The sequence below is a fragment of the Falco punctatus genome (genome assembly GCF_963210335.1).
Source record: "Falco punctatus genome assembly, chromosome: 11".
Classification (NCBI taxonomy): Eukaryota; Metazoa; Chordata; class Aves; order Falconiformes; family Falconidae; genus Falco; species Falco punctatus.
In genome coordinates this window covers 26,387,266-26,408,950 of record NC_137591.1, presented here as the reverse complement: position 1 = coordinate 26,408,950, position 21,685 = coordinate 26,387,266, and the positions used below count along the sequence as shown (strand labels likewise).

Genomic DNA, 21,685 nt, shown 5'->3' with positions numbered 1-21,685 from the left:
AGGGTTTGTCTGTACCTTCTGTATTGCAGTCCCAGGCTTTTTATAGACCGTTCAAAATACTTCAGGCTCAATCGGCTCCAGACTTGAGGCTTCCTCAGGTCCCCTTTGTGTCTGTGTGCGCGTGACAGGTTATTTTCCCTGTGTTCACAGAGATCAGGAGATCTATGTGTGCATTAGAAACTTGTAAATGTAACCTTGTTCTTTTTTCAGATCGTTTCAGGTCCACCTGTGTCTGTCCTGTTTTTCCTACTAGTATTTAATCTTAACTGGCTTGTTGATAGAAATATTTTGTGAGACCAGTCCCCTTCCTGATCCTTGAGACCTGATAAAAGTACAGCAAAACCTAGGCAAAAAGTGTATGGAAGGAGGTGCTGCCGTTATCAGAGCTGGTTGTGGCAGACAAATCATTGCTGTACCTGCAGGTGTGAGTGGTTCAGGTTCCTTGTGCTGGTGGCAGGGGCACGACGCTGGCTCTGGATGCAGTGACATGCTTGGAATATGCCTTTTTGTGATTATTTCAGTAAGGTATGGCTGCTTTCTGCCGCATATTCCAAAGCTGCTTTGATGTGTAAGCTGCAGACTTAGACTGAAGACCTGGAACGATAAGCATGTTGAGGATGAGAGTGATTTGGTGGGATTTTAAATGGTCTGATTTTTATCTCCCACTCCCGATGGAGAATAGACACATTTCATTGTTTTTTGTGTGAAGCGCCTTTTAGTACCATCAGCCCAGGAATGGGGGATAAAGAAAGCAGATGTGTCCCATGTCTTTTTTAACTGCTTCTGTTTTTCTGATCACTGTAAAGGAGGCTTTTAAAAATTTTTTTTTTTCCAAGCAGCAAGTGCTCCACAGAGCTTGATCAAAGCTCATAAATGATGAATTGAAGGAATGCTCGGCGGAGAACAGAACGCGTTCCTTGTGCTCTGCTGTGTGTGCTGAGAACACCATTGTTTCTTCCCGTACCTTTTTCATCCTCGAGCTCAGGGCTGGAGAGAAAAGGCCTTTGTTCCTTGCCTGTTAGCTGAGACAATGCCAGTGTGTTGTCCTACCTCTGCTCTCGGCACCTGACTGGCCCTAGCATTGTGGGTTTTGGCAGGCTGAGCGCAATTGTCCTCCAGCTACAGTGTTACAAAGAAAACAAATGGCATCACAGCCTCCTTCCTCCAGATCCTGGCCTGGCAGTTTCGTGGCAGCAGCTGCCTGTGTCTGTGCTTGCTGTTTTGTTCAAGATGGGGTGGGAAAGCTGGCAGCCTATGCTGTGCTCTGGGTTGAGGGATGCAGCTTCACCTGACTTGCAGTGCACAGGGACTCTTAGGTTTGCAATTGAACACGCTGGCCTGTGCTCTCCTGCTTCTGCAGATGCCTGCTTCGTGCGGGGGGGGGGGGGGGGGGGGGGGGGGCTGGCCACGGTGACAGCATGCTTGGTTTCTCCTCCACCAGCCCAGCAGCAGCTGCAGCTGTCCTGCCCACTTCTGCCATCCCTCCTCCAGAACCCAGTGCCTCCAGGCTCACGATCTCTAGCATGTTTGTCTTGATGACACTCTGCACAGCTGCTGGTGGTGTGACAGAGGGGAACGGATGCCCAGGCAGACCCAGTTTTTTCACCTTCCTTGTAATTTCTATAACATCTCTGGCTGGCTGTACTGTCTTCTGATGCAGAGCTTTTAATTCTCGCTTTCCCTTGGTTTTTGAGGGGCTCATAGCAGGAACCAGTGCTTTGCAAATGAGTAGAGGGAGCAGGTAGTGTGGGCTGGGTGGAGAAGAGGCTGGCAAGGGCAGGTTTGGAGAGGTGCTTCAGTGAAGACTTTAAGAGCTAAGACTGGCTCTTTTCTGTTCCCAGCCCCATGTGAGAGGGCAGAGTTCAGGAAGAGCCACAGGTATTTCTGGATGAAGCAGGCAGCAGTTGCTTCAACATCTACCACTGCTCCTGTCGGGAAGGGCCTTTAGTTATATTTCTCCTGCAGTTTTGCACCCATGCTGACCATGTCTACCTTTCAGGCACTGCAGCAAAGCAATGTTTCAGCTTCCCACTGTGATGTAGAAGGTGGTGGAGGTGCAGGTCACCCTTGCAGAGGTGACTTGTTGGGTTCCTGGTACCGGTGTGGAGTCCTGTAGTTCAAGTGCAGGCTTCAGTCAACGGCACTTGTGCTACTGCTGCCTGGACATGTACCAAAATCCAGCATCAGTTCCTCTTCCCTTCCCATCTACTGCTGGACTTGGCCCCTTCATGAGTAGCCCTGATGTTACACTTCTGTCTAGGAGAGACAGTTCTGCAGTGCGTTTCAGAGGAGCCATGCTGAAGCTTGCTGACATCCCACAGCAGAGGCCAAAGATGCCCACGCCGTGAGGCAGGGACCTGACACAGGCAGTGCTGGCTCCTGGCCAGCATGAGAGATGATGTCTAGTCACCAGAGCCCACCGGGCAACGTTCTCTGGCCCCTGCTTTCCTCAAGCTGAGCTGTCTTTGCTTCAAGTTTCTTTGCCTGAAGTTTGTTTCTAGGCATGCCTTAATTACACCAGCTGGTGGTAACTTCTGTGACATTGTGAAAGTGCCAACAATGCTGTAGTCCCATTACCTCAGAGCCTTAACTCAGCTGCACCTAGTTCAAACTTCTTCCCCTCCCAAGCTCCCTGTGCGGGAAGGCAGAAGTGCAAACAGCTTCAAACCAGAACAATGTAGCATTGCCTGGGTGAAGAATGTGATTTACTTGCATATGTGTGGCATGTGAATGCCAGGGCCAGAGGGCACTGCTTCAGTCCTCTCCTCCTTTCTTTTTTTCCCCCCCTTTTCCATTACAGATGCCTGAGCCACTGGCTAGCACTTTTGTTTGGGGGTGAGGAGGAGAATGTGTGGGTTGACAGGAGGAGGTGGGAGTGAGATCTTTGCGAGCCAGCAGTCTGAAACTGAAAAAGCTTAACAGTCTAGGAAAGCTTTGTAGATGAGTTTAAAATTAGACTGACCCAGTGCTTTTATATTGCTGGAATTTAATTCCTCTGACCTGAAGGCTTTTGGTCTGAGCAAGAGTTCCCAGGCTGTGGTCAGTGGAAGTCCATGCTGTGAGGTGCTCTCATGTGGCCATGGGTCTGCATCAGAGACATACCTCCTGCCTGCCTCCTTGTATTTGTGAAAGGCTCAAGAAATTCAGTCTGAAAAGCCAAGGAAACCTCATGTGTTTGTGCTGTCTTTATGTCTGTATCAGTGTGTGGCTTGTCTCGGGAGCCTGTTTACCCACAAACTGGGATACTGCTGTGTGTAAAAGCTGTTCAGAGCTTTTCCTTTTTCAGACATGATTATAACTGTTTCTCTTCTGTTCCTGTTTGCAGGTTGTGCAGCTTGACATTAAAGAAACTGGTAGTCTTAAAGGAATTGGATAAGGAGCTTATTTCTGGGGTCATTGCTGTCAAAATGCAGGTAATTGCTGCTCAGTTCTAAGAATTAAATGTGTTCTTTGGCTAAAAATACTGGCAGATGCCTGAACTGAGCTTCACCACCACGTGAGGATCCACTGCAGCCACAGGCTTCTTCCTGAGTACATCAGGGCATTCTAGATGTGTGGAGGGGCTCTTCTGATCCTTCCCCCATGTTCCTACTGTGTTTCACTGTTGTAAGTGAAGAATATTGTTCACTGAGGGCTCAGCATGAGCTTATCTGTATGTGAAAATGCTCTTTACAGATCATATGCTCACCTCTGCTTCCTGAACTGTTACTAAATCCGATACCTGGTTCTCTATTTAACGTGCTTCAGCTCACTTTAGGGCTGAACGTCTTGGTACCTTGGTCCTGGTTTGGGGGATCTGGAGTTCGGGCTGCCTTCTGCTGACGAGCAGCTCTGCTGTCAAGACTAAGTCATTTCATAGCCAGGTGCTTGCCAGTGGATTTGTAGGGTACCTGTACATTTTAGTTTGTTTCCATAAAATACAGCTGTCATCTTAGGTCAATAACCCACTTTACAGCATACGTTCCTGCCATGTAATTAGGTGCCTACATGTAGGTCACACTGCCTGGAGGCAGGCTGGGAAGGAAGGGGACTTGGTTCCACAGTGCGTCACAGCATCCGTTCAGCTCACATGCTTCCACCACTGCAAATGCTGAAGTACTTAACGAGTAAAGGCCTAGCAGACCTACAAGTAGAAAAATACCATTAACTATGCTGAAAAGCAGCTGCTTTTCTAATAAAGAGCCAGCAAACCCCTGCGGAGAGCTGGTTGTGTCAAAGCGCACAAAATCTAGCTTGGAATGTGAAATCGTGAAGGCTTTATGGTGCCAGAACATGCAGCTCGGAATTTAACCAGCATCTCATCTCCATGAGCAGTCCATCTGGGGTAAAAATGTGTCCCTGTTGGAAGGCAGTTCATGCACCCACAGCAGGGAACGGAAAGTCAGGGAATTGTTTCACACACCTGGATTCATGGGAACCTCAGAAGAAGCGCAGCTGTGGGCTCTCAGGCTGTCAGATATTGCTTATCAGGACTGAAAGCTTTGGCTGCATCACACTGAGGGCCTGAGGCTTGTCGGTGAATGATCTTCACTCAGAGTGTGTCAGACTTGGGTTGGAGAATTCAGTAGGTTTTACTGGAGCAAAACCTTCTTTTCATGTTCAGGTTGCTGCTGAGTGCTTATGCTTTTTATGGGTGAAAGCTTGCCTCAGACCTCCAAGTGCAAAGGGAATTGTAACACGTGGGACTTTCTTGTCTGTTTTGGGTACGTGTTGTGATCTGCCTTGCTACAGTAGTTTAGATGCTGGAACCTGAGTAGTGGTTCTGCAGCCCTCTCTACACCAGGGCAGATCCCTGAGGAACTGGAAGGCAGGACTTGACCTGTTTGGGGTGCTCATCTGCCAAGCCTGAGGCAGCAGCTTGCATCCCCAGGCCATCCTTACTCTGCCCTTGATATGTCTGTCCAGTTGACCTAGAGGTGACGGGCTGGAATAACCACTGTCCCAAAGAGTCTCGCCTTGGGTGTCCCTTGTGCTGGATCAGCACCCATATTTCTTTGTGATGTGCGATTTAACGGTGGGTCAGTAGCACTGCAGCTGTCTCGGACACGGGCAGCTCTGAAGCCCTGTTATTAAAAGTCCCTTTATAGCTTGCAGGTTATGACGATGATGCTGACAAGCTCTTTCAGGGACACTTAATTTGCCAGCACTCAGATTTCTGACATGGCTATTGTTTGAGGCTGGTGATACTGGATCATCAAATATATGATCTCTGTCAGATGACTCACTGCCTTTGTATGGGGAATTTTGTGAGAGGTGTCAGACACTGGAGTCCTTCCAGAGGGGGTGACTGAATTCAGACCTAATGAGAGCATCTTACCTGCATTTCCCGTGTCTCCTTGCAGCCTCCTGAACAGTGATGTTCAAAGGGTTGTCAACTGTTATTTCCTGAGCCGTTGCTCTATTTATCTGCTGCGGTCTTTTAAAAGCGGCTATATTTGGTCTTTCATTAGATTTAGAGTTGCATAACAAGTAAAGCAAGATTGCTGCTATTAGGAGCAGCATGGAACAGATGCCACTGTTGCCAGCGGCGAGGCTAACTGTGCTTTATTTACATGCGCGCTGCTTTTCCCGGGGGGAGCCCTTCAGTTTCTCACTCTGCTGTCTTCTGATCCGCTTAGGCACCTCGGCTTTTCCACAGAGGAGCCAGCACTGCATTGGGTAGGAGCTGAGGCACTGCTGCAAATCACAGCGTTCGCTCTGGCTGCCTGAGCAACACGTTTGGGGAGGAAGGGTTGTAAATGAGTCTCTGCTGCTCTCTGCTCTCAGGATGCTATGCGAGGCTGCTATAGCCAGACCATATTTCCCTTCGGGTTTAGCTGGGAGGTGTTTAGCCCCCGAGTCTGTTGCTGATTTCCCAGATGCTGCTTTTTTGATGGCCTCAGTTCTGTGCATCTGGGAGACCAGCCCATGGGGACAAAGCCAGATCTGCAGTCTCAGCAGAATACTGAGCCAGGGACCTCTGAAACTTGCCACCGTGTTTGAACAGTGCAGAAGGATTTGCTAGGCAGCACTCTGTCATTCTTTCCTGCTAGTTTTCCCTGAAACATTCCCTGCAATGAAATATTCACACAGCAAACAGCCCAGTAACTTGGCTAGTGTACAGCAGCCCAAGCACAGTGTTGATTTGGAGTTACCCTGTAGTATCATCAAGTCTCTAGACTCCACTGTGATGCTCAGTGGATTTTTTTTCTTTTATAACCCCAGTGGCTCGCGGTTGTTTAAACAGGTTTAAATCTCCACTGTCCCCAGGGAGAGGTATGTGCGCCAGAAGAAAAGACCAGCCTGTCACAGCTGTCAAGAGAGGTTTAAGCATGATGCTGCAGCCTCCAAACCTAGGAGATGAGCCTTGTACCTATTGCCTGGAATAAAAATATGAGATTTGATCCTGAGGGGTGGGAGTTGACTCATAGCTTTTGAATGCTGGGGTTTGGCAGAACAAAAGCTGCTTTGTTGTAGTTAGGAACAGTAAATATACCCAAATCTTTATTAGTCAAATCTCTCCCTTTCATCTTATTAATATTTCACAGAAGTGCAAGGTCAGACCCATCCATTCACTTTCTCCGTGGTAGTCCCTGACAGTGTTTCCTGGTTTTCAGTAAATAGGGCTGGGGTAGGATGCAAGGGCTGCCTTCTGGGGAATTCATCCGGTGGACTTTGTTTCTGTACAGGGTTCCAAGCGCATCCTGCGGTCTCATGAGATTGTATTGCCCCCGAGTGGACATGTGGAGACGGAGCTTGCACTGACCTTCTCACTGCAGGTAAGGTGGCTGTGGCCTTGGGGCATGTGGACTTGCCGCTTAGCGGTGAGCAGAGGTGCCTTGTGAGTCTGAGGTGAAGATCCTTCTAGTCCTGCCAGAGATGCTTGTTCTTAAGGCAGTCCCAGACATTTCTGAAAAACTATTGGAGCTCTTTTGGCTTGTCCCTTGTCTCTGTGGGGAATTTGAGTAAAAATGGCCCAGGTGCTTCCAGGATCTGGGGAGGGGGAAGCCCAATAAGAAGGCTGCTATATAAACCCTTAGAATTGTTCTTGGGGCCAACCCTGTGTCATGGAAGCAGATCTCTAATTCTGAGTTGTCTGGGGGGAACAGGCAAGTTAGATGCTAGCTGCAATTTGCGTGTCCTCGTTGCAACAACACAAATGTGTCTGAATTGCCTCTCAGCACTGAGGCCTTGAGCATGGTGCTGGTTTGCAGTGTTAGGGGACCTTCTGTGTTGTGCATCCTGCGTTTGGATCTCAGGAAGGTGAGGACTTTGCAGTCAGTCCTCTTCATGTTATGGCTGTGGCAAGAACTGGAGCAGAGCAGGATGGCTCTTTTTTGGCTTTTGTTGCCTTCCTTATGAGTAAGCACTGAAGGGTGGCAATCACGGAGGGTGGCATGGAGCATCAGGCTGACAGAAGGTGGTAGGTAGGAATGGGACAGGTGAACCTCTGATTTGGAGTTGCCGAGGGAGGCACCATGTAGGGAAGCAGGAAGAGTATTCGGTTACTCCTGGCTCTGGAGTCATAGGAGTAGCTGGGAATTGGAGCAACAGTATTTTATTGGTTCCTCTTTTCCTTAAAGCATGCTGCCCTGGTGCTACCTCCTGAGGAGGGAAATAAGATAGAGACTGGCTTGCTGCAAGCAAGAGGGAGGATCCTGCATGCGTAAAGCAGAACCAGACAGATGCTCAGAAATGTTCATATTTGTATCACCTGTGTTTTGGAACTATTGGTTCGATCTTGAAGTCAAGAGTTTGATTTGGTAAGGAGAAAGGCTCAAGTGATGATGTGAGACAGACTGGTTGTTACTCAGACCAGGGCGGACTCGAAGCCGGTAAGATTTCACTGCAGATGAACGATAACGCTGTGGCTGCCCAGGCAGACATACAGGTGGCTGATGATTCTGGTTCTGTCCTGATGCAGCCCACAGACCGAGTTAACTGCAGCATTGCATCCCCTCCTTTGTGAACAGGAAAAACAAAGCCACATGCCAGGAGTATGCTTGGATCCTGGGGCTGCAGCTCTCCCATGGTTGGTAGCAGGGCTGTAAGATGAGCCAGGTCTCCCTCTGCAAGTCCTGTGTCAGCAAGGAGCAAGTATTTCTGCAGATCTTTTGGGATTAATTGGGAATCTGCTGGGTTTTTTTTCTGGGACTTGGAGTAATGCTGCAGCAGGACGCAGAGCAATGCCTTTAACTCTGTATCCCTTGAAGGGGCTGGGAATTGAGCCAGAATAGGGGAGAGTGATATCTCTGACACTGAGCCTTCAGAAGAGGTGAGCAAGCTTAATGCAGAGATGTGCTGCTGGTCTCTGACTGCAGGAAGGGTTGGTGGTCTTGGATGCAGTAAGGCCTGGGAAGCCTTCCTGAAATGGCATCGCAGGATTTTTATGACAGCTTTTATTGTTTCTTAATTGCATGACGGCTGGAAGCTACTCCTAGCTAACGACTGCAGCTTAAGCCAGATGCAGTCTGAATTTAGTGCCTGGGATATATTTGAGAGTGGTGATGGGCTGCAAAGTAAAAGCATGTGGATGTCACAGAACAAGGTCTCAATATCTTGCAGCAGCCAGTAGCTCCATGTTGCACTGTCAACTCTTCAAACCTTGCTTTGTGCTAGCTGTCTAGATCTGCAGCCTCTTGTGTCTTCACAGTCACCATCTCTTCAGCAGCTTCTTCTGGGTGAAATTCTTGTTTTTTGCACAGAGCATTTTTCTTGTAAGAGCTAAGCTGGAAAGCTGATGGTACTGGCTGGCATAATAGCGAGCAGCCCATTGTGTCTGGCAGGCCTCCGCTCAAGCAGAAGGGAGGAGTTTCCTGTTGCCCTATTACACAACTGGGGTAAGACTGGAGTTAGTGGTGTGTCTGATCCTGTTTCACATTGCTGGCTAGGGCTAGACCAGTGGTAGCCTCTCTGGCAGGTGAGCTACCATCACCCTTACTGCTGGAATGCCTGCTGCTTCTGACCCTCCGTGGGTTTCACAGGACCAAGTGAAATTCTCTAGATATTTCAAGCACAACATCACAGCTCTCTGGAGCACGTAGTTCCTGTGTTTAATCTAATAAACCTTTCTGGATGGAAGGGATTACATCACCTGGGGCTTCAGAAGGAATGTCTTGCCCTGACTCTCGCTGTTCTGGTGGGTGTGATGGCCTCCTCACCTCTTGGAGGTGCCTTGGGGTGCTTGGTGCTTCCTCTAAAAGTCGTGTTTTCAAACGTTTTGAGTCAGACGGTTTGCTTTTCTAGTCTCTGTCACAGACTGACAATTACTGAAAAGTTTTTGTTGAAACAGTTTTGTAGAGTTGATAAGCCATGGCTAGTGTTAAAACCAGCTTGTCTGTGCTATGCCAATGGCTCTGATTTTCTTCTAGAGGCCCTTGCTTTTAACAGAGCAGCTGAATGGCCTGAGTCTCTCTGTATCTTTCTTTGACCATCTCTGTGAATGCTCACCAGGGGTGGCCAGGCAGCACACCTTTGAAGAACAGAAACTTGCACATATGTGGACTTAAGCTGTCCAATTTAATTGCTGAAAATTGTACACGTTGAAGTCAAGCTGGCTTGGGACCAACTGTGACTTTGGATTTCAGCTGCAGCCTTGGTGTGGCTCGGGTGCTTTGAGCTGAGAGCAAGGAGACCCTCTCCCCTGCACCCATCCAACATGTTCCGGGCCCCAGAGGCAAGGAGATGGAAAAATTGAATGCAAAAGGTGCCTATGGCTTTTTGAGCCCCTCTTGCTCCTTCCCCTTGATAACTTTCTTCTATCCCTGTTCAGGGACATTGCACATCTGTAAAGTCACAGGCTCCATTTGTGTCTGGATGCAGGTGTGTTTTGAGGTTCTTCTAATCATGTGGGCTGCTGTTCCTCTGCAGGGCTGCTTCCTCATGCAATGCACAGTAAATCTTGCCCTTGCAGAGCAATCAGGTAATTAGTATTCTGCTTGTTTATGTGACCACTGTTCTCAGCTCTCCGCATAGCAGTCAGGCTTGCTCTGGACTGCAAATTAATATCTCTGGCTTTGTCGTGGCTCTCAGCATTTGTATTTATCAAGTGTTTTGATGGGCAGGAAGTTATTTTCATAATGTCCCAAGGGGGGGGGGAAATGCAGGTCTTGCCTGTGAGAGAAGTATCCTTCACCCGGGAATGTCCTATTTGAGATCCCTGTGATCAGATTCTCCTGTCTACAGGTTACGTAGTGCTACATATTTTGTATACTTGGAACATGTGTCCTATTCACCTCTGTTCTTGGGATGAGACTGGTCAGGTGGCTGCTGTATCTTTTCTTGAAGATTGCTCTTCCATTGCATGACTCCTTCCTCCCACAGCTGGTGAGCTGTCCCCTGGGGACTGTCAGCGTGCTGGCGAGTATTCTGGCAGAAAGCAGGACCTGAGTGCACTGTTACTCTGTGCAGATAAGCAGGGCAAACTGAGATGGCGTGGTTAACCTTACTCTTTCCCTGATGGTCTCTGCTTGACTTCACAGCCTCTCTGTTCTGGGGGAGGTTTTGGGGAGGTAAATGTATTTTCTTGTACGGAACATGTCTTGGAAGGATTTATATCTTTGCAACATAGCCTGGCAGTAAGACAGGGCTTTTCTTGACTCAGTTATGTAAAATACAACCACTTTGAGGAACAGAAGTTTGAGTATGTTAATGCTTGAAAACACTGTCAGCTGCAAGAGCCCTGTGCCTCAAGGAGACCATATCGTCCTGGAGGGAATCGGGACGTTACCAAGAGGCATCAGCAAGTCCTTGGGGCTCTTCATAGCCGTGCCTCTTTTTGCTTGCCATTCAGAGCACGATAGGCTCTTAAACATGTGCAGTAGAGGGTCAAACACAGAGAAGTGTCCTTGTGCTGGAGGGAGGGCAGTCTCCTGCCAAGAGGGGGGGTGGTGTCTGCAGCTGTCCCTGCCACTGCGTGCTGCCTGCTGTGTTTGTGCAGGGCAGCCCGTGCCCCGGCAGCACCTTTGGGGCTCCGGTTCTGGGCAACCTCTTCTAGCTGTTGGGGGAAGCATCTCCTGGCGGCGGCTCATCACTCTGGAACCAGGCTTGGGCTCAGCTGATCCCAAACTGGGCAGAGGTGAAGGCTTCCTTGGGATGATGAAGGATTGTCCGCTGAGTGCAAGCTAGCTTAGGCACTTCTGAAAGCCCTGGGGTTAGTCCCTGAGAATTGAGTTTACTTGTGAAGCAGGCAGCCTGGGAGATGGATAAACAGCAGACATAATAAATTCCATTGTGTTTCCAACCACAGTACCCTCACTTCTTGAAGAGAGAAGGCAACAAGCTTCAGATCATGCTGCAGCGGCGGAAGCGGTACAAGAACCGAACCATTTTAGGCTACAAGACTCTGGCCGTGGGGTCTATCAACATGGCTGAGGTGAGCATCATTTGACATGATCACTATTTACAAAGGTGGATGTTTTCCCTTCTCTTTAAACCCAGTGTTGTCGCTTTCACTCATTGGGAATAACCTGGTGGGATTTCATATAGAAGCCTTAGTAACTGTAATCAGCATTCACAGGGCTATATTTTAAACAGATATTACTACTGAGTAATAATACTGGACATTTTCTGGATAGTATCTTGATAGCTAAAGCTTTCATGAGGCTAATTTATTAGCTTTTGAGGGTTTTGTTGTTGTTGTATGGGTTTTTTTCAGAGTTAGGGAGATCATAAGTGCAGAACACAACAGATAGTGTCACTCAGACAAGCTTTCTAGCCCTAAGAAATGTAAAAGCAAGGTCTGCTGTGCTTCTCTGTGCCACCGGATGAGAGTTCAGGATCAAGTACTTTCATTTTGCTTGAAACACCCTTTACAATTCTTTTTTCATGGCTGTTGGTAATTCAGGTGGAGCTCAATTCATGAGAGTTAAATGATAAAATTTTCAGATTTACACCTGAAAATTAGTGCTGGAATCAAGTATGGATAAATTATTCACTAAGGCTTTCTGAATGGCTTAGCTCCATGCTTTCTTATTTCACGCCCTGTTTAATCTCTGCTGTTTCTGTTTGAGTGTTTAGAATGGGCTTAGCAGTAGCAAGTTCAGCTTATACCAGTATTTTTCATCAGACTGCATTCTGTCAACAAATAGTTTCCATCCAAAATAAGCTAGTGTTATGGTGTGGTGAGTTATTACTATATAAAATAATTAATTTTAAAGACCACTCCTTGTGCATGAGTTCAGCTTCCCTTAGACTTGCAGTAAAATGGTGAACAACTCCCCATTTCAGTTGGCCAAATTCTGATTTGTGGTATTATAGCTCACATTTATTCTGTAGTGCGTTTGATTTGTTCAAGAACTAGAAATTAAATACCGCTGTAAGGCAGAAAACACGTGGGACCGTTAATTAGACCCATCAGTGAACTTCTAAGTGTTGGCTATTTGCTGCTGCATGTGGTTTTTCTTACGTCTTTTTGTAATGTCAGCTGACTGAGGTTAGAAGGTGAAAAAATTTCAAAGGTTCACTTTGTTAGGAAATGGTTGCTCTCCAGCTCATCTGGAATATTTCTGAAATTGAAGACCTCAGGAAAACAAATTTTAGACACATGCGCCTTTTGCAGTTTATACTGTAATGACCCCTAAACAGCACAGATGTGTTTCTTAAAATTAAAAAAAAAAAAGTTAGCTGTTGAAACAAAGCAATGAATTGGAGTTGTGAGTCTGAGCAGAGCTCAAGAGCAGGGGGGCACATGTTCCTCATCAGCTCAGGTCTTTTTAAAGCCATGTGAAGCAGCCTGGCGTGTGTTAGGAAGCTGAGGTGCAGACATGGAGAAGCACTTTCTGATTTTGGTGGGGCAAGAGAAGAACATAAGTCTTAGGTTCTTAGGGAGAGTCCTGTGAGCTGGGGGTGGCAAACGAAGGAGAAACCCACACAGAGGTGTCTCTCTGAATCCACCATTGTCTTGTTTTTTGTGACCCACTGCTTCATTATCCTGGGGTGGCCAGCTTGTCTTGAGATTCAGGTGTCAGCTCTCTGGAGCAGGGATTTTTGCTTTAGGAAGCGCTTTGCATTGTACCTCACCAAGAATTTTTGCCTTTACCGGCTCTTCTGCAGCGCTTTAACACAAAATTGAGTTCCTTAATTAGGTGTTCAGAAGGTTGGTAACTTGATAACTCAAATCAGTACTGTGCTGTGGAAGCAAATACATGGTAATGAGGTAGTCAAGTATTTTCCTTCAAGGGTGAACTAATCAACTGTCAAGCTTGGAATGCTTTTTCTTTCCTTCCATCACTTACATTAGTAGTCAAATAAAATCTCAACTAGCATTGTGTATTGCCTGCAAGTGGCTCCTGCAGTTGCAGGGTGTTGGCTTGCTTCTGTACTTGGAAATGTGGAGTAGCTCCACTAACATAAATAACTCCTGTAGCATGCAAATAATGGAGGTTTAAATACATTTGAATGCAGATTTCTACTGCTTGATTTCTGTCCCAGGTCATGCAGCACCCAACAGAAGGTGGTCAGGTTCTGAGCCTTTTCAGCAACATCAAAGAGGCTGCAGTGAAGGTAGCAGAAATCTGGATCTTCTCCTTGTCAAGTCAGCCGATTGACCATGAAGACAGCACCATGCAGGCCAGCCAGAAAATCAAGTCTACAGGTAAGAGTAGGACCACATACTCTGAGGACCAGTGTCTTCTGAACTTGCTGGAGTTAAACACCATCTGGGCTTAGATGCTTCCTGGGACTGCTGTGTCTGTAGCTGATTAATGCAAAGATAACTCACTTTGCAAACCTGTTGCTATGTGAGCGCAGAGTGTGACAGGAGTGGGGGTTTGAATTGTCAAAGCTTCTCCTGCATATCACACTGGGGCTGAGCCATCCAGCAAGGGTTAGCTGTGTTCTCACCAACACTCTTCCAGCATTACTGGTAGGTGTGTTGAGAACCTGTAACTTCTCACCTGGCTAACAGTGGTGTATTCAGGAGATTCATGATTAAGCTACTCTTCGAACTTCTTTTTCCTTTCAGTATTCTACAATAAATCATGTTAGCTTAGATGAGACCTGCAACGTGTTTTGCTGTGGACTTTAGCCTGTTTAATGAGTGTAAATCCATGCTGTGCACTGTATAGGGAAGTCATTGGGTTTCTACTTGTGACAATCTTTTTATGTGGTACCAGCCCTTTGCTCACTGCTAGAAGAGTGACCAGTTGAAGGTAGTGCATGCAAATGCTTTGTTGTTGCCTGAGGCCAGGCAGCTCACCTGAAGTGTCATTTCAGTACAGGATCTAGACTCTCCTGGCATGTCTTACTTGTTCCTTTAAGCCAGTTACGCCCGTGTTAGGAGGAAACTTCCCCTGTGGAGAAACCTCTCTACTTGCTGCTGCCTAACAGGTGGTTCTTTCCAGGGTAAAAGGGGGTGGTGTTTCAAAGGACCCTTATCTGTGCGCTGGTCCTTCCTTCCTATTAGATGTGTTTCTCCTTGTTCCTTACCTCCAGGTGGTTCCCATCTCGCTGGTCTAGCACAGGTAGAAAATAAACTAGCAGGTGTCTCCCTGTGTGCCTCCTTTCTTGATTTGCGACCGTTAGTTGGCCTTCTCTGCTCCTGAGATGTGACTGTCCCCTCACCTTAAAGGAGTTTCACAGGATCTCTCCCCTCTTTCCTTCCCTTTCAGACAACTATTCCGAGGAAGAGTACGAGAGCTTCTCTTCTGAGCAGGAGGCCAGTGATGATGCCGTACAGGGCCAGGTACTGTTTAGGGCATGGCTTCTCACTGTGAGAGCTTCAGCAGAGTGTGTACACTCTCAGCTCGTGCTTGAAACTAAAAGCCTATTTCTTTAGCTAAACCATGACAGTGCGAGACTGTCACCAAGTGTTTAGCTGTGGCAGGAAGGCCTGCAGAGTAACCCATTTCTTCCATCATGCTGTGATTTATCTGTTCATGTGTTTGGACTTGAGCTCCCTTTAAACACTAAAACATTAGCATCCTTGTGTAATGGTCAAGGCTTCTGTAATGCTGATTGGATTCAAAGAGCCCAACTAGATCCCCAGCTGTAGTTAATTGGCCAGTGGGGTCTGACAGTCTTTAGTCTTTAATACCTTCTACAAAACAGGTCCTTACAGAGAACCCCCTGGGTAGATTTGAGATGCTTTTGAGTTTGGGTCTTATTTGCCTTCAGACTCTGGCATCACCTGCCTTCTATCTCTGGAAGTGTACTGAGAGGGGAACCCACTGAAATGTGGGGCTGTGATTATCCTGCTGCCTTGAATGCAAAACTAGGGCTGTTTTGCTTCTCCAGGCTGTTATTCCTGACCCTCTGCAGGCATGGTTCGCTTCCTTTTCCCTCTGCCATCGTAACTGCAGTTAAGGCAAATGCTGAATGCCTGGAAGACAGAGCAGCAGGTTCATCTTCACAGAGGGAAAATTTTTAGCACTTAAATGCTCATGTGTCCCTGAATCACAAAAGGTAACACAGGAATCCTCTTTCTGTTCAGGATTTGGATGATGATGAGTACGAGCTGGGGAAGCCCAAGAAGCAGCGGAGATCGATAGTAAGAACGACGTCCATAACCAGGGTCGGTGGAAATTAGTTTTACTAACACTGATGGGGTCTGGCCAAGATACACAGTGCATGTGGCTTATGGGAGCAGCAGTACCAGCCATGCTGGCCCAGCAGAGAGCATGGGGGCATGGTCACAGTGTGTGAAGAGCTAGAAAAAGCAGCCAGTTCAGGGAGTAGGGCAGTCCAAGGTGTATGTATGTGCTGTCCTGAGTGTCCTTTGGCTGCAAGGTTAAGGAGCTCCAAAAATCACGTAAGCGTATGAAATTCCACCCCCCACCGCCCCCCAAAGAAGCCAGTGCAGGATCCATGCTCATGTAAGTCCTGAAAGTAGCTTTCAGTGAAGGGAGTCTCTTCTGCTTGTGCTCTGCATGGGAGAGGCCAGTGGGAGGTTTCAAAATGAGGTAGCTGAGTCAGGGGCTAGAGCCTGTCAGATAAACCTGAGGTGGTATTTGTGGTGCTGAGGCAGAAGAAGTAGCTGCATGTTGAAAGCTTTGGCAAGTTGCATGCAGCTATCCACCCTCTACAGCAAGCATGCATATGCTTGCAAAGCTGCACTTCTCTGTGGAGCAGTGACTTGTGCTTGACCATGCCAAAATTCTGCTCACACAGGTGTGCATGTCTGTGATGACAGTAATTCAGAATCAACAGGATGGGGCTAGGTTTCTTTTTGGACTTAGGAGTAAGTTTGGAGATCGTTGTGCCTTCTTGTGAGGCTATTTCTGAAATCCATGTTTTGATAAGGTGTGAAATAACCCCTGTTTTGACCTGAATCTGATATTAAAAGGATCCTGTCTGTGAGACCAGGAGCATGCTAGTTCGTATCCTTGGTGTCCTTCGTGGTGTTTTCAAGAGTCGGTGACCAGCTAGGACAAAACACACCACTTGGTTATTAAGCAGGCAACTTCCTCATAATAATAATGTCTGTCTAGCCCTGACCTCTGAAGTGACAGTGAATTTCCAGTGTGCGGGGCTGGCCCAAAACTGGGTTTGGTGCTGCCAATTAAGTTAACATCAGTCCAGCTCCGAACTAGGCCTCCCTGTCTGCCAACTGTCAAACCATTCAGGCCAGCAGACACCTCTGGCCATGGCACCTTAGCTACTGTGTGCTGTGTGTCCTCCCTCCACAGACTGCCGTGCTGGTCTGTGTGATGGACGGTTGTGCTTGGCCTCTTGAGACAGAGGACGACTCTCGGAGCATCTCAGCCTCGCACGTGTGTTGGGGACAGAAATAGGGCAGTCTTGTTTGAGGCCTGGTGGATTTATTTCACCTAAACTTCAGCTGTCTAGAAGGTGGCTGCAGCTTGCAGGATTTGAGTTCAGAGGTAAAGGGCTAGGTTTGGAGGTGTGGGGTGGCATGAAGTGTCTGAGGTCAGAGTGGGAGCAGGCAGTTGGATTTGTAAGAAGGGCTCAGAGGAGGTACAGGAGAGCCAGCGAATGAGCAACTTTGCTAAAGAGTGGCCTGGTGCCAGCTGTTTTCTCCTCCCTTTCCTCCTGACACAGAGGTGCCACCTCAAATGCTGTGTACCAGCACTCACACCTGGGCCCTTCTCATCTTCCTTTTCTTCAGGGTGTGCAGACTTAGGTTGGTCAGACGAGACAGAGAAGAGCTGGGCAGCTGGTGGCAAATCTCAGCTGTTTGGTCCTGCAAGAGAGGGAGCTCGCTCGCTCATGGGAGCAAGTAAACACAAAGGGAGTGCAGCAGTTTGGCTTGTGTTGCTTTGCACTTGGTGCCTGCTGTGTCCAGGATCTGGGGGTAACAGACTCGGAAAGCATTTTTCTGATAAGCAAGTACTAAGGACAGGCCCCACAACTTTTCTGCGGTGCTGTTAGTCAAATAAATAAGCCTGCGAGGATGAACTGCAGGCTGCTGGAAAACACAGTGCTTGGTTGGTAGAAAACATATTTGAGCTTTGGGTCAGTGGGTAGATGCCTGTGTTGGCTCACCCACGTTAAGAATCAGAAAAATTGACTCCCAGAAATATCAAACAGGGTACAGGAGATGATCTGGCAGGTAAAATAATTTGCTATCCACTGTGTGTCCAAACAAGAGCAGTGTGCCATCAGTCAGGGCCAGAAGGTTTGTATTTCTTGGTGGAATGGGACCTAGCTTATTGTTATGCAGGAAAGGAAGTATCACAGGTGTGGAAAAGCTGATTTCAACATAAGAATAGCAGAGGCTTGGTTTGTGATGCCAGGAGTTGTTTGACTTGAAGCAGCAGCTAGAGCACCAGTGTCAGATATGTCTGGGGTTCTTGTAGACCGGGAGAAAACAGTTCACTTAATGCTTTACTTATGTGAAGGTGTCTTTGACTTGCAGCAACAAAACTTCAAACAGAAGGTTGTGGCATTACTGAAGAGGTTTAAAGTGTCTGACGAGGTACGTAATTCGTTCTGTAAGCCTTCCTGTCCTGTGTGTTGCCCTCTGCTTGGTGCATCTTGCCTTAGTCTTCAGGAACACTCCTCTGTTTGTCCCTAGTTCCCTTCGTTTTGTTTTCAAGTCTGAGGTAGATGTGACCTTTCCTTGCACCCTGGCCTTGCATGGAGGCTTGAGGGCCAACTTTAAAATGTCATCAAACATTTTCTACATCGAGTTTTATCAAAAGCAGATTTTGGCAATCACGTGTGTACCCAATTAGTTTTGCAGACTGCTTTGAAATTATCTTTGACCCTTTCAAAGGCAAGTAGTCTACAGTGTATGTTGCTTGTGAAGTTAAATCCCAGCCTGTTTGATCATCTTGCTAGAACAGCCAGGCGAGACATGAAAAACTTGGATAGGGAAACACAGATCCACAGGAGAGTCAGTTTTCTGGTCAGAGCTGAGCATGAAAGAGATCCAGAACCCATGAAATCTGTGTAACGTCACCTGTCTAGTATAGAAACAGTTAAGATCTCAATTGGCTGTATGGCTGTGTGCTGATTTTGTGGCTTGTGGGAAGGAGTAGTTCCTCATGCTTCCTTACGCTTCCAAACAGCCCTGTTAGCTTTGCTGTTCTTCCCAAGTTAGCTCAGCAGAGTCAGCACCCATAGCTGAGGTCTCAGCCAGCTGAGCTGCTGCTTCTCTGCAGCTGCCACTCGAAAAGCAAGCTCAGAACTGTGCCCAGCTGCCTGCTTGCTTTGGTGTATATGTGAAGCAGCCCACGAAGTTTTGTGTGAGAATCTCTTCTCTTCAGCTTTCCATATGGGTGGCAGCTCATCCTTGTCCGGGCTTCAGGCGCCTCCTGTGGACACTGTTGTCATTTCTGCCGGCTTGGGTACCAAATCGGGGGAGCGTGACAACTTCGTCCTTTTAAAAACTTTGAGCCTTTTAAAAGCTTTGTTTATAGAATGGGGTTGAATAATAGACATAATCTATGGCTTTTTTGGGGATGCTTCTTAGTTCAATTAGGTAACTCCTACTTAACCAGGCACTGAGAAGCTTGACCCAAAACAAGCACTTCTTATATACATACTCCAGTGTTTCTGTTGGATATAGTATCCTTGCACCAGGAACACAATCTCCCTCACAAGCTGGTGTACTGCAGTCGTCTGGGGAGCCGGGGTGGCATGGGATCGCTCTGGCTCCTAGCAGAGTCAGCGATACCCGCTTTTGTTCTCTGTGTAGGTTCTGGATTCAGAGCAGGACCCGGCGGAGCATGTTCCAGAGGTTGAGGAGGACTTGGACCTTCTGTATGACACACTGGATATAGAGAACCCTAGTGACAGCGGGCCAGAAATGGAGGATGACGACAGCGTCTTGAGCACTCCAAAACCAAAGTTAAAGTAAGTGTGGAGTGGCTGATGCTGGGCTGGAGAGAGACCATGCGCAGTGTTAGCACAAGTTAGACGTTTCTATTCACACCCCTCCATCCTTCCCCCCACCTCCTTGTGTGTTGTTACTACGTGGATGACTGCTTGTGAGCTGGGGAGGGGGTGTGTAGGTGGTGTCTGACTTCCCTTTGGTGTCCTTTTTCCCTTGTTCCCTTTGCAGATGTTCTGCCTGCCCTGCCACCTGAGCACAGGGGTAGGAGTTGCTGCCAGGCAGGCAATAGTTAAGCTGTGTACACAGGTGTTTTGAAGAGGTGGTAGGAACAGCTGAGAAATCTAAGGCAGAAGGAGATGGGGTTGGAAGCTGCAGAAGCAGAGACAGGGATGGACAAGGCAGGCTGTTCTTTCTGGAAAAGCTGATAAGAGAATGTGTGGAAAGAGAGTCTTTGCAGGGATTAAGGAAGCAGAACTGTGGGAAACAAAGGAGTTCCTCAGGGGAAACAAGGGGGCTGGATGCAGCGCATGTAGATACACGCAAGCCTGTTCTCAACCAGCTTTTGTGGGCACTGATGTATAGGCAATCGCAGCATTGCAGAGCTAAGCCGAGGATCACTGTCTCAGGGTCTCAAAACAGATGCAGAACCCTGAGTAAAGAGAGCTGTGTCATGTCCCTGCCAAATAAAGACTGAAAACATGAGACTGTTTGAGCTGCTGGCATGTAATTGCATGCTCAGGCCTTCAGTGTTGTGATGGCTCTGAAACAAGCAAAGCCTGCTACTGCAGTTGGTCAGTACAGGATCTGCTAAATGCCAGCTAATTACCAGGTGTCATAATACCCTAATTAATGTAGAATAACCTAGTTGGACCAAGAATAGATTCCAAGTCTGGAGTGACTTGTTCCCTATCAGTGAGCTAGCAGATGTCAAGGATGAACTGCAACAGCAGTGGTAAGTGATGGGGCTGGTGGCTTATAAAGGCATTTGGAGCTTGACCCAGTATATTGCTAGTTGGTAGCCCTTACCTTGAAGGGATTTGAAAGTAGATGTGTTGTGGTGAGCAGCTGCTTTGAATGAAGCAAGCCAAAATGTGGTACTGTATGCACAGAGACCTCGTGCCCTGTTCCCTGGAGCTGGCAAGCTAACTGTTCTGGGATATGTCATTGCTGGAGTAAGAACCTATTGTGTCTGGTCCTGGGGAGGCACTTTGTGGTTTGCTGCGTCCAGTTCTTGTGTTTGTATCTTGCAGGTTTTTCCTGCAACAACAACAAAAAACAAATCAGTTCCTTAAATTGTAATTGAGCCTTGTAGCGTAATGTGATGAGCTGCCTTTTTATGTGGAAGCGCAATCTGATATTATGCGCTACCTTATCTTATTGAGCAAATGTGTAATTGGATCCTAGGGCTGGCAGCCAAATCCAGATGCAAGCTGGAAATAAAATGCATATTAACACCAAGAGTCACTTTACCCACAGAGGCAGAGTATCCGTGGAGGGCAGTAACTCTGCTTGCTGTATTTCAGTCAAGAGCTAGACCCTGTCTGGAATGGCATGTAGTTCAGTCAGCATTTGCAAAGCTGAAACAAGAATTGCAGTGTGAAACTTTACACCTGGTGCTTGGGGTGGTGAGTACACAACTGCTTGTGTGGGTTGAATGTGCATTCTGTTCTGCTGTGGGAAAATGCTGGAGCCACGTGCCAACCCTGGATTTTATGGAAACAAGAGTCTCTGTTTGGTGTGTAGTGTGAGAGCATGCAAGCATTCCTAGTCAGAACTTGATAAATATGGTCTGCTGCGTGACAAGTGACATGTTGGATCCATTAGATTAGAGGTCGGTCAGTCAGTCAGCGTCAGGGCTACACAGAGGTCCCTGGAATTTTTGGCTTTTCTTGCTGTCTTGGACACCTCCCCACTCCTTTCAAAAGTGGCCTATAAATTTTACTGGCACCATTGGGGAGCAGTAAGGCGCCCTGGGAACAGTCTTGTTGCTTTGGTGTGAATGTGGTGGACTTCCTCTGTTAGTGTTTTTGATAGTAAGAAACCGGTTTTGCTTTCCTTATTCAGACCTTATTTTGAAGGACTGTCACACTCCAGCTCTCAGACGGAAATTGGTAGCATCCACAGCATCAGGAGCCAGAGAGAGCCATCAAGCCCTGTAAGTCATGTTTCTAGAAGGTCATCTATCTGCAGGCAATATAGCAGACCTGCACTGTCTCTATTTGTATATCTAAATTAAAGCACCCTTTCTGATCTCCTCCAAAGAATTGAATGCAGAGATACAAATTTTCTGCTATGAAAACATGTTTGTTGTGGTGTTGTGTGGAGGTTTTTTTTTGGGGGGGGAACTGGGGGTGTTTGGGGTTTTCCTAAAGCAGAGGGGAAAAGCATATTAAGGGAACATCTTTCAGTTATATATTGAATACTTGCTAATGGTACGACTAGCTCCAGTTTCCCGTATACTTGAAATGA

General features: G+C 47.4%; 1 protein-coding gene across 11 annotated transcripts in view; it reads left to right on the top strand.

The window, feature by feature from the left end:
• The window catches only part of PACS2 (phosphofurin acidic cluster sorting protein 2), an 82,745-nt gene that overhangs the window by 26,151 nt on the left and 34,909 nt on the right, over nt 1–21,685 (top strand). For 8 of the 11 annotated variants that reach the window (XM_080406760.1, XM_080406764.1, XM_080406759.1 and 5 more), the window contains 9 exons: nt 3,326–3,413; nt 6,669–6,758; nt 11,228–11,353; nt 13,411–13,573; nt 14,589–14,662; nt 15,410–15,490; nt 17,795–17,854; nt 19,079–19,236; nt 21,281–21,371. In XM_080406760.1, the coding sequence (XP_080262886.1) occupies nt 3,326–3,413; nt 6,669–6,758; nt 11,228–11,353; nt 13,411–13,573; nt 14,589–14,662; nt 15,410–15,490; nt 17,795–17,854; nt 19,079–19,236; nt 21,281–21,371 (931 nt within the window). The remainder of the gene's footprint in view (nt 1–3,325; nt 3,414–6,668; nt 6,759–11,227; nt 11,354–13,410; nt 13,574–14,588; nt 14,663–15,409; nt 15,491–17,794; nt 17,855–19,078; nt 19,237–21,280; nt 21,372–21,685) is intronic. The other 3 variants (XM_080406757.1, XM_080406761.1, XM_080406756.1) reach the window with 2 other exon arrangements.